The 13107-nt window shown below is 38.7% G+C and overlaps 1 protein-coding gene across 1 annotated transcript in view; it reads left to right on the forward strand.

Moving 5' to 3' along the window:
- The window catches only part of LOC105477490 (interphotoreceptor matrix proteoglycan 2), a 105327-nt gene extending 93857 nt beyond the window's left edge, over positions 1-11470 (forward strand). Inside the window, exons 15-19 of the mRNA XM_011734040.3 lie at positions 1322-1532; positions 3144-3332; positions 4703-4913; positions 5436-5515; positions 7387-11470. Of these exons, the coding sequence (XP_011732342.2) occupies positions 1322-1532; positions 3144-3332; positions 4703-4913; positions 5436-5515; positions 7387-7399 (704 nt within the window). The 3' untranslated portion in view covers positions 7400-11470. The remainder of the gene's footprint in view (positions 1-1321; positions 1533-3143; positions 3333-4702; positions 4914-5435; positions 5516-7386) is intronic.
- The last annotated feature ends 1637 nt before the right edge of the window (positions 11471-13107 follow it).

Genomic DNA, 13107 nt, shown 5'->3' on the forward strand with positions numbered 1-13107 from the left:
GCTTATAGGTGTATCACTCTAATCTCTGCCTTTGTCTACAGATAGCTTCTTTCCTGTGCGTTTTTGTCTGTGTCTAAATTTCCCTCTTCTTATAAGAACACCAATCATTGCATTAGGGCTCATTCTAATCTAGTATGGCCTCTTCTTAACTTGATTACATCTACAAATACTCTATTTCCAAATAAGGTCATATTCTGAGGTTCTGGATGGACATGAACTTCTGGGGACACTATTCAACTCAGTACATTCCCTCTGTTACCACATGAGGCCAAAGGAGATCAACTTCAGTGATCCTCCAAACTCCAAGGGCAGAGACTTGTGCAAAATTGTCTTCAATTTCCAGAGCAGCAAGGAAATCATTGCTTTTCAAAACATGATGTATATAGATGCTTCCATTATTTTTGGAAACCGAGAGACTATGCTATTTCTTTTTATTCCCTATAGCTTTCTAGCTAAACTTTATACTTTTTAATACAGATGAGTCTATGGATCATTTCCACCTATTTCCCCTGTTTTCAATGTCTGTGTCACCATTTGCCCACTTACCATTCACAGATTACCATTGACCAGTGAAGAACATGAGGGAATTGTGGCAGGATGGAAGGTCCATTCATGGTCAATGTCTTAAGTCTTTTTTGACTGATTACTATCCTAATTAGTTTTTTAAAATAGTCATTTTCCCTCACCCTATCAATGAAAAATTAAGTTTGAAGGCAAAAATATTTTGTTGGAAATGGCCTTAGGAGGTGCAGGGCTGACTTATTTTCCTAACGTTGATTCTCACAAATCTTGACTGCTCCTAGGCTGCTCTTATTGGGCTATACCAATCCCTGAGGCTCCTGCCAGTTATCTTTTGAGCTCTCTCTCCCCATTCCTGTTCTCAGTGTTGTGCAAGGCGTGTAGCAGTGTATATAGAGTGGAGGTCAACTGCAGCAGGTAGGGGTTGGTGGAAATGAATGGTCCATGAAAACTGTGTTTAATTTAGATCTACAGTTACTATTGTGTTTAACTTAGATCTACAATTACATGGCATGGATTTGTAAAGCTTCTACAATGCTCCCTAGGTAAAACATGTTAAGACTTACATAGGTCATAGGGTTTTATGATTGGGCTCTGGGTTGCACAAAAATTTGACAAAAGCTTATCAATCTAGGATGAGTGAGAATTTTTGTGTGTGGTATTGGTGGCGATGGTATACTTTAATGGTTCTGGAAGGAGGTTGTCCCATATACTTTGGGGGAGAACTTTAGATGAGGGGCTTTGTATACCTGAATTTCTGTGTTTTGCATTTTCTTGCATTATTATTTGTTTAATGTTTTAGGTGACGAAGCCAACCCTTGCAAGTTTCAGGCCTGTAATGAATTTTCTGAGTGTCTGGTCAACCCCTGGAGTGGAGAAGCAAAGTGCAGATGCTTCCCTGGATACCTGAGTGTGGAAGAACGGCCCTGTCAGAGTCTCTGTGACCTACAGCCTGACTTCTGCCTGAACGATGGAAAGTGTGACATTATGCCTGGGCACGGGGCCATTTGTAGGTATGTTGTAGTTACAGATTTTGGCTTTAGAGGCTATAGATATTTCCTCTAAAGGGGCCTGCACCTATAATTTTAGGATACTTGTTATAGAATGCATTATAGAAGTTATATCTAGGCAGTAGATGGGAGCCATCTCACTGTCATGTGAGGATGAGTCGTTTAACAGGGCTGAATTTCAAATCGGTAATTTATGCTCTTAGGGAACTGTAAAAAAAAATTATCTAAATATGTCCTACAGGCCAGATGCAGTGGCTCACGCCTGTAATCCCAGCACTTTGGGAGGCTGAGGTGGGTGGATCACGTGAGGTCAGGAGATCGAGACCATCCTGGCCAACGTGGTGAAACCCCATCTCTACTAAAAATACAAAAATTAGCTGGGTGTGGTGGCAGGCACCTGGAATCCCAGCTACTTGGGAGGCTGAGGCAGAAGAAGCGCTTGAACCTGGGAGGCAGAGGTAGCAGTGAGCTGAGATTGTGCCACTGCACTGCACTCCAGCCTGGGCAACAAGATTGAAACTCCGTCTCAAAAAAAAAAAAAAAAAAAAAAAAAAAAGACCTACTGAGAGTGCTTGGAGCAGATGGAGATCTTTGTATTATAGTTTTTAATGGTGATAATAAGGCAACGTGTTCAAATGAGGTTTAGGCATAAGATCACATTCCCCTATATCTGAATGTGCAAATGAGTTTTATTGTTATACTTGAATTATATTTTTAAAGGTTTTGGGCACCTCTTATTCCTACTTAGTATTCATTCAAAGATAAAGAAAAACAAATATTTAAAGTTTACAAAGTGGTGACAAAAATATTTTTCTTTAAGTACATCTGAGATCCATTTTCTAAAGGTAGAACCAATGAGAAGATGAGCAGGTTCAGTTAGTCTGACTGTCATCTGCCCGCTCCCCTTAAACAAAGTCAAACAAATCAACTTTCTAACCGCACACAACCAAAATTGCGTGGTTGAAGAGGAGAGGATGCTGAGAATAAGGAGGAGAAACACAAAATAGAGGACCGTTTGCAAGGTCAAAATGAGCAAACGTTGGCATAGATGCCAGAAACAGGAAATAAGTAGAAATAATCCAGACTCTTCTACATGAAGAAGCATAAAGTTTATAAGGAGAAAAACAGTCTCTTCATGTCCAGAGAAATTAATATTACCTAGAAAAGCAGTGATTTCCTTTCCCCGTGGCCTTAGGGTTTGAAGGATATCTTTAGCGTACTGAAAGGACATGGGGAGTCTGTAGGCCTGGATTTTAGACCCAGTTCTGTAGCAGACTAATTGTATGGCCTAATGCCAGTCACTTTCCTTTCTAGGCTTGTTTTTTGGTTATCCATAAATAAGGATGTTAAGTAAAATACTTTCCTTAAACCTATTTAGCTTTTTATTCAGTTTTTTTTTCAAACAGTCATTGAGGACCTACTAGGTCTGTGCTGGGCTTTATGCACTGCCTTAAATTGTATGATCTTTTAACCTGTCTGTTCAACTCTTTATGAAGCTTCACATGGTCAGCATTTATTTCTCCACTTTCCCCTAGTCCCTCAGAAGGTTCTGCTGTTAATTGTCAGTGTGAACAGAGTGATTCAGATATCGGACTTGGTGACTGTTGGTTGCAGGTGCCGTGTGGGTGAGAACTGGTGGTACCGAGGCAAGCACTGTGAGGAATTTGTGTCTGAGCCTGTGATCATAGGCATCACTATTGCCTCTGTGGTTGGACTTCTTGTCATCTTTTCTGCTATCATCTACTTCTTCATCAGGACTCTTCAAGCACACCATGACAGGAGCGAAAGAGAGAGGCCCTTCAGGTAAATAAGGAAAAGAGCTCTCTAATGGAATACAATGTTCCATTCACACATTTATTTAGTACTTACCAGGTGCCAAATATTGGACAAGGAGCTGGGTGGGTGGAAGAGAGCTATGAATTTTAATAAACACATGGTTCTTGTCCTCAAAGGGGTGCCAAATTGAAGAAAAACAGAAGTAGCACTAAGAATAAGATGCTAAGGAGCCTAGATGAGGTATAAATAAGTTTTGCCTGGGGAAAGAGTCTTAAAAGTTTTAATGATAGCTGTGGTAATTTGCTGGAGAGAAAGAGTAGGCATTTGCTACTTTTCGGGGGGGATGCTTTCTAGCTGGTTGAATGAGCATGAGCAAAGTCAGGGAGGCACGCATGAACTTCAAGGCTCATTGGAGGAAAGGCATGGTTGCGTGTGGCCAGAATGCCTATTTCATGGCCAGAAAGAATTTAGAGAAGCAAGATGGAGATGAGATAGAAGAGGTGAATTTCCCTTCAGGGAGGACCAGATCTGTTACAACTTGCTCCTCTTTGGCTCATACTAGTGGTAATAAGCCAGATTTTAAATCTAGGCAAGGGTCTGTCAATAAATGAAATCTCATTCTCTGTTTTGTTAAGTGTTGCTTTATCGATGGGGAAATGAAACCTGGTCCATTTGCTAGACTAAGGATTCGAGGATCATAATCACACACTGTACTTCGCTTCTGTGCGTCTGAAGTCTGTAAGAGCTACAGCTTGAGGTCTAGTTTACCTTCCCTCACCATCAACTTGGCTAAGTCCTGGAGCACCTGGGACATACCTCCATCATTGTTATTATACTTTTTATTGTATCTGACTTTTCATTAGACTGTAACCTCATCTAGGGCAGAGATAACAGATTATTTGTATCACCAGTGTGTAGAACAGTCCTACGCACATCATCAATGCTCGGTAAATATGTGTAGACCTGAGTTGAATTTAATTGAGGCCCTGCTTCCCCTAGACCCTAATATTTATATTTCAGTCAGATTTGCTGCGTGGCTACACACTGATTTTCAATGTGTTTAACTCTGGGAACGATGAAGCTATAGTTTATGAAGCACCATCTACTGGCAGACATGGTTCCCAACATTTATGAATGCCAGGCGCTATGGCAAGTAAGATGAATGCGACATGGAGCAAGTCCACAGGGCACTTGCCATGGATGTGAGGAAATCATAATGATAATACCTGACAAATAGTTTTTGAGATTGATCTGGATATTTCTCACAGTTACGTCCTGCCATGTGTGTAAAGTGCACCTATTTTTCTTCCCCAAGAGAAATCTTGTCCCAGGTAAATAGTCTTCCACATAGTTGAGCATCCAAACAGGAGGCTGAATCAATCTTATCTTTCTTTTAGTGGCTTCAGCAGGCAGCCTGACAGCCTCTCATCCATTGAGAATGCTGTGAAGTACAACCCTGTGTATAAAAGTCACAGGACTGGATGTGAGAAGTATGAGGGACCCTATCCTCAGCATCCCTTCTACAGCTCTGCTAGTGGAGACATGATTGGTGGGCTGAGCAGAGAAGAAATCAGGCAGATGTATGAGAGCAGTGAGCTTTCCAGAGAGGTGGGAAACTTTGCATTTATGTTTCTGTACTGTTGCTGTTGCAGCTACTGCTGGTGTGTGTGTGTGGGGTGGGGGTGCGGGTGGGGGTGGGTGGGTAGCGGGTGGGGGTGTGTGTGAGTGTATGTGTGCATGCATATGGACTTGAAGAAAGTGTAAAAAATATTTAGTGATTGGTTTTTATCTCATATCTCCCAGTCAGTATGATATGCACTGAGTATTAAATTCTGAGCAGTACCTTATTTCCCACCCAATGGCCTTTTTTTTTTTTTTGCACTATTAACTGGTACTCTGTCCTTCCTCCCTTTCTTCCTTAGAAATATGTTTGATTTAGAGCAGGACATGTAATATCCAGAGGAGTGTATGTAGATCCTTGCATTTCTCTGGAAGTGTAATTCTTTCTTATAGCACACTCCTGAATAGCCCAGAATGTAACAATTCCTTATGAAAAGTAGAACTCCTTTTAAAAGGCTGTTGAGGTTTTTCTGATGCAATGTGTGGCCTATTATTTCTTTTTTGTTTAAGGAAATTCAAGAGAGAATGAGAGTTTTGGAACTGTATGCCAATGATCCTGAGTTTGCAGCTTTTGTGAAAGAGCAACAAGTGTAAGCTTTTGGAACAGCCCCCTACTCCAACCTGCAGACTGAACAGTTTGCCCTAGAACAGTTTGCCCACACCTGAGTGAGCACAGAATTTCCTGTCCATGTGACAGGAGTCTCGGTGATAACCAACATTTGTTGAGTTCTTCGAAGTTTATGCATGTCCACACAGATTATCTCATTTATTCCTTATAAGGGCTTTGTAAAATTGGGTGTTTCTTATTTGAGGAAATGAAATCTTGGAGACATGAAGGGACTTACTTGTCCCTTACATGTCCCTTCAAGATGACAGTGATAGCCAGTGGCAGATAAACTGTAAAACTAAGTCTGTTTTGGACTAGAGATGCCTGGACTCCACATAGTCTTTTCATATTTTCTCTCTTGTTATCATAGATCTCACCAGTGATCTGACTGATGTGATGCCATAAAATATTTTTCATCGATAGTTCCTTTGAAGAACATTTGAGTAGCCATAAGTCCTCACATATTGCAACGTATGCCCTCAATTCCATTTCTGTAGACACTTTTCAGTATGCTTTGAATTACAAATCTCGTTAAACTGTATCTCTTGCCTCTATCAAGTTAATCTTAATTTTCCTATTTGCTTTTCTCAGGATGCATTTTGGGCAAATGTCTGTAATTTTTTTCTTTGTTCCCAGAATCCATAACTAGACATAGGTTACAAAATAAACTATCTTGAAGAGATGCCATCGTGGGCATTAGCTGAGTGTATTGGGTAGGATTACAGTTTGGTATTGATATTTGGTCCTCCTCTTGCCTTCGTGGAAGTGTGTGTTCACGGAGGGCCAGACAGCTATCTTCTGGCTTGGCTTTTAGAAGAGAAAAATCAGAGAAATCCATGCATGCTTATAAAAGAAATTAATGAAGGGTCAGAATAACACCCATGGCCCTGAGTGGAACCCCTGCCCCTTTACTCAAAATTCTTTTTCTCTGATAGGTGGCTCCTTTGCTCGTGGTTCCTCTCTCAGAGAAGGGACAAACTGATACCTAAGGAAACTGAGAAAGATGCTTAGAAATCTATTCCATGTGCATGGTAGAGATAACTCTAAAAATCTCTGAACATCTGACTTGGCTCCTAGGAGGTGCTGCCAGTCTTGCTGAACGCAGCCAGAGCAGTATCACCAGGCATCTGCCTTTTAAACCAGAGAATCCATTCATCTCTGCCTCTTCAGCCAGCAGATGACCCACAGCTCCATTTCAGTAGTATCCAATAGAAAGAACAGGAATGTTTTTGTCTTTCCTAAGGCCCTTTAGAAGCCTCTGGAAGCTACCTGCCTGAATGTGTTCATTGAATTAAAAATGAGTCTTTTCTAGTCTAAGATATCCAAAGGAAGGATTCAGGAGAGCCTTATAGGAATAGGCAGATTGACTACATGTTTCTGTTTCTTCTGGTGCACTGTCTAACATTAAAATACACACACAGAGTCTATGAAACAAAGAAGATTTGAACTAGAAGACCCTGTGACACAAAAGAAAGTCCACACAGGCTCTGTAACCTGAGGAGGTTCATAGAAGGAATAAGACATCAGAAAGATGTCAGGCACATAATCCATATAGCATTTTCAGTTTTCACTTAGTTTCAGAGTTTTCATATATCAGGTAGCCCAAAAAATATCAATGGATTTGATTCAGGATTAGTTAGAGCATCACATGGTCTTTGTAGAGTGGATTAAAATTTTTTTTTAGCACAGAACAGAACAACTTTCCTTCAAAGAAAGAAAAAAATAGAAAGTATTCATGATTTTAGGAGTATAGCTTAGTGATCTATGACAGTAATTGCATTTTATTACATTCTTGCTTTTTTTTTTTTTTTTTTTTTTTCCTAAACTGAATTGCTGTTTGTGTTTTCATGGCAGGGAAGAGCTTTAACCAAAACTCCTGTTTTGAAACTGATTAGAAGCCTGGAGAAGATGGAGATTACTTGTCGCTTATGTCATATAATTAACCTGGATTTTGAACACTGTTGGAAGAAGAGTTTTCTATTAAAACCTTAAATGTAGGGCACATTGTTTTTTTTTTTTTCAGCTTAAGTTTTCAGAATGTAGTAAGAGATATTACCATTTTTATTTCGATAAAGACTGAAAGCTGTGTTTAAAGAAATTGAAAACTACATGAACTCTGGAAAGTATTCTACAAGAAAAAGCTGGACTTGGGAGTTAGGGCTGCCGTTGCTGTCTGCTTCTGAATCATTGAGGGTGTCTCCTAAGAACTGTGCCTCGGGTTTCTCAATAGGAAAATAAGGTGAGACTCTTACATGGAGAAGTCTGGCTTAGTAAGGGAATATTTTGGAGCATATTTGTTATTGTTGGGTAGAAGGGGAAACCTTTGAAGTAGTCTTAGTGGGTAGTTTATAGTCAGGCATTCATCTAAATAAAATATTTTCTTTCTTTTTTTTGATCAAACTGCTAAAGAAAAAGCAAACTTTTTTGCTGCAGGATAGAATTAGGGTTGTATTTTTATGCTTCTATCAGTGTTTTGCATTTCCTGAGCATATTAATCAAGACCACATTATTGTTATGTTAACTATGTTAATGTCTTTTTTTTTTTTTTTAGTTTTCAGGAATAATGCAATAATAAACTTCTAAATAAAGTTTAGAAGATTCCCATTAATCTAAAGACAAATTTAATCACATGGGCAGGGAGGAAGTGAGTGTCAGGTCAAGATCCCAGTGCTGAGATTATATTTTGTTTCTTGATTGCTGGACTGAGGTTCCCTGGTTGCTTCTGAGATCTAAAGATGTCTTGGGCAAATCCTGTCTCTCCTTCAGTTCCTGGTATATTAATTTGGAAAACAGCACTTAACTACCTCACATAATATAGATTAGCTCATTTTCATTGCTTCTCCTCTGTGTAATACCTCCAGTCTAAATTAACTCCTGCTTATATCAACAGGGCAAAGCTTTTATTACTATTAAAATATTTAAAAAACTGAACAGATAGGAAGTCCATACCTTATATACATTTTGACAGAAAATGGAAGTTTTCCTCTTTCTCCCTAGTGTTTTTTTGAGGAGGCCAAATAATCATCATCATGTTATTAAATTGCATATGCATTAGGTTATTATTAATGCAGATACTTTATACTAGATGTTTTCATGTTTGCCAAAACCAATTCTGAACATTTTGATTTATTTCTGACCAGATATAAATAACCAGTATAAACTAACCATAAGATAAAATACTTGGTTCACTTTTTTTTCCTCAACTTGATGACTGCCAATTCTGCTCATAATGAGGATACTGGAAACTAAATATCCGGGCTCGGTGTATGCCACAGTAAAACTAGTGAAAACCTCGAAGATGGCCAGGTATTTTGCAAAGTATGTGTGGATAACAAGATGTGTGTGTGTGTGTGTGTGTGTGTATGCGTATGCATGCCCGCGCCAAGGTGGCACCCTTGTCCTAGTATTTCCTTTCATTCTCTACTCACATAATGGATCCTCTAACAGTTCAGTATAGGTACACTTTCCACTATGTTATTGAAATGTTCTAGTCTTCATATTGGATAATTAGACACTTTCCACTGGGCCCATTTGAAAAGTAATTGATAATTATCTTTAAGATATTTTAAGTGTTAATGATATTTGTCACTACTAAATGCTTAGTTTTATTTATGAAACTTTCAAAATTTTCTGCTTAAGATTGCAAACTGTTTTCCTATACTATGTGTTAGATGAAAATATATTTTATCACAAATTAACCTCAGAATGCAACTCTTTGAATGTGTGCTTGCTGGAAGAATTCCAGGTGGACACAAATCCCTCTAGGGCAAGTCACCATGTGGAACACTTAGGAGAAGCACAAACTGAGCCAAAGGAGGGTTGTTGTTTTCCACAAACTAAGCAGTGAAGTGGGAATTTGGGAATTCTGACACACGTCACCATTTCTGATTTCCTTTTGCATGACCTTTTCATGCAAGAGCAAAACACTTAGCTCTTCATGAATGTCTGCTCCACACCAATGAAATGGAAGAGTAAAGGAACCCCTCAACTATCAGGGAAAGAACAGGAGGCCTCAGTTGAGGAATACAACTTTTGTCCTACCTTTGCTATAGCTGAACCACTGTTGAAAGGTTGAAGAACACAGTTTCCCCAGCGAAGATCCACTCATGTACAAAGCAAAGCACTAAAGGAGCTATTAGTTTGATGGAAAAAACTACCCCTAAAGGGCTTCTTTCTAAAAGACCTTCCTCAAAGGTGATTTAATGCCATGCCATCATTTAAAAGTCTTAGGCTGAACTCTCGTTTACACTGCACAATTGAGGAATGAAATTTTCTGAGTACTAGAACGTTCTTGTTAACCTAGCAATATAATATTCAATAAGACTATCACCTTATTTGAAAACAATAAAATGCAGTTAGCAGTAAAAGTGCATGGTAAATTACCATTTTAAAAATGTTATTATAAAAGGTTGTAAGATACTGTGGTGGTTTACAGATGTAGCCTTTGTAACTGAATTACATACACTATCCTTTTGTATGGGTTGTGGATAAAGGGGAATTTATTTGATAAATAGGGCTTCATTTTCACCATTGCAAAGGTTTAAGGGTATTTGTTCACATTTATGTGGCCTGAAGTCCCATTTACCTTATTATTATTGTTATTTGAGATGGAGTCTTGCTCTGTCACCCAGGCTGGAGTGTAATGGGGCGATCTCAGCTCACTGCAACCTCTGCCTCCTGGGTTCAAGCGATTCTCATGCTTCAACTTCCTGAGTAGCTGGACTTACAGATGCCCACCACCATGCCTGGCTAATTTTTATATTTTTAGTAGAGATGGGGTTTCACTATCACCATATTGGCCAGCCTGGTCTCAAACTCCTGACCTCAGGTGATCCACCTGCCTTGGCCTCCCAAAGTTCTGGGATTACAGGAGTGAGCCACTGTGCCCGGCCCCATTTACTTTATATAATAAAACAAGTACAGGCTTTACCTTATTTTATTCCCACCTTCTGTGTTTTTCTTCTGCATTATCTAGTCACCATGGGTTGGCTCTTCCTCCCCACTTTCTCTTTTTTATTCTTTTCTTTTTTTTCCACACTAAGTTGTAATGTGGTCGAACAATTCTGACTTAATATTACCTCTAACAAAAAGTTGGAAACTGCACAAATATTCTTTGTAGGCTCTAAAAGTAGGTTGGCTGAAGTATGATACCTGAACTAATTATTCATTTGTATGCTTGTTTTATAAATTTGACTTCCATTTCATGACTTTTTTGGTAGCTTTATGTTATTTCTGTTTTCAACAATGGCTACTTTGGCATCTTTCTATCCCTGAATTAAATTTTCATTTTGCAAGGGAAAGAGAAGACAACATATTTATTTCATAATGAAAAAGCTAATGAAGTAGAATAACTATTAAATTGAGATGTTTTAGCAAAAAAACAAAAACAAAAACAAACCCCAAACGGGTTGTTTTATTGTTTTCTAAAACGTTTCTAACAATTCCCAGTAGGAATGGGTGGGGCCAGCCTTCCTCATTTACAATCCAGCTGTAGTGAGTCAAGATTCTAGCTTATTCTACTCCCAATTGTGTAATAAATGCAGAAAAATGATGTGACGGTCACAATCCTCAAATCCATTGCATTGTATTTCACAAAGGATATCCTGGTGGAAGGTGGGAAGATGGGACAGTACCATGATGTAAAGAATTGCCTGGAAATTTCCTTGAGTCATGCATTTTGTAAAACCTTACGCTACGCCTGTGAGCTAATAAGAGACAGGTTGAACCCCTCCCCTTGGGATAGTAAGACTGAGGGCTAAAAACATTGCCCTCAGCCCACACAGTTATAGCTACAGCCTAAGTTAAATGATTCCTCATCCTGGTGTTTTTTCTCATATTTAATTACTTCTTTAAATATTAAGATTATATATAGAAAAAATAATTGTGGTATCAGAGAATACAGGTATAATTTTTCACATATCAGGACTATGTGATGATATATAAACAATAGTGTATATACCATAATATATGTTTAATATGGAGTATGGATAATGAAGGACTTTTCTTTTTCACCTTGTTTATAATGACATTTTATCCAGAGTTTGAAACAAATAAATTCATGTTAACTGTACTATTTTATTGAAATGTTCTATTCTTCTTATTGGAAAATTAGAAATAAATATTTTAAAGTCTTTACGAATAAATAAGGATCTTTTCCTATGTATACAACTGTACTATTTTCATTAGTAATAAACATCACTTTCAAGAACCTGTCTACATTTGTTTTTGTCAATTAGAAGGAAAATTGTAGATCTTAGCAACAGCTGAATTGTAATGACCATTTAAAGACACATACTATGTGAGCATTGTGTGAAAATGAAAATCTTTCTTTGATTTATCTCTGCAAAGTGAAGATTAGGAGAACTGGAGATGAATTTGGAGCCTAAGTGTTGCCTCAAATGATGTTGTATTTAATGATGATGAGTTGTTATTTGGCCGTTCTTAAACTTTACTCTTTTAAACTGTTAGAAACTATCTTCCCCCGCCCCCCCGCCGCCGCCGTCAGTCACTGCTTAAGGTAGGAATGGAAAGAAAACTGATGAAGCTGATTAAAGAAAGATTAGGTGACATAGCTAGCACCAGCTGTCTGTAAGGAGAGGAGAAATGGGTGACCTCTCTAAAGAGAAGAGAGGAGACATAAATATGGTAGCAATGATCTAAAGCAATCTTGCCTGGGAGGGGCAGGAGGAAAACCAGCTACCAGTTATCTAAGCAGGTGATTCCCCAGTGCACTGGCATCAGAAACCTCAGTTTTCAGTTTTTTTTCCTTCCTACCTTTGCATGATGTCTTGCTGGCAACAGGACATGAAGAAATCGTAAATCAGTCTTAGCAAATAGGAGGGTGGTCTTACAATGAGAACACTTGGACACAGGATGGGGAACATCACACACCGGGGCCTGTCGTGGGGTGGGAGGAGGGGGGAGGGATAGCATTAGGAGATACACCTAATGTAAGTGATGAGTTAATGGGTGCAGCACACCAACATGACACATGTATACATATGTAACAAACCTGCACATTGTGTACATGTACCCTAGAACTTAAAGTATAATAATAAAGAAAAAAAAAAAAAGAAAATAGGAGGATGGTCTTGATTTGACTCCAAAGCCATATTATAAAAACAAAAAGTAGGGGAAATATGCCTAATAAATATCTGTTGATTGATTAATAAGTGACCTGGTTTTAGGAGAAACAGTGAGTAATAACTCTGCTTTTAAGAAGTCTGGTCTGGACAAGCCCTAGTCACTTTTAGCTCATGCCCTCACAATGCTGGTCCACTTTCTAGTTCCTCTGAATTAATGTCCCATGTGAGCTAGTCCTTATGGGCTGTGCTTCATGAGCTAACCTTGAAATTATCTTCTCACCAAAACTTACATATCTTGTCCCCCCTGCACCCCCTGTTTGTAAGAACAAATGAATCGATGCTAATATAATAATAGGTGTTCAGTAATCAGTCTTTTCCAAGTAACACCAAAATCATGTGTGGATTTTTAAGAAACAACTCATTGTCTCAGATTAATAACTCTCATTGTCAATATTGCACACACTAAGGCAAGTCTGGGGAAGAGTGTACA

Source organism: Macaca nemestrina, chromosome 2 (genome assembly GCF_043159975.1).
Source record: "Macaca nemestrina isolate mMacNem1 chromosome 2, mMacNem.hap1, whole genome shotgun sequence".
Classification (NCBI taxonomy): Eukaryota; Metazoa; Chordata; class Mammalia; order Primates; family Cercopithecidae; genus Macaca; species Macaca nemestrina.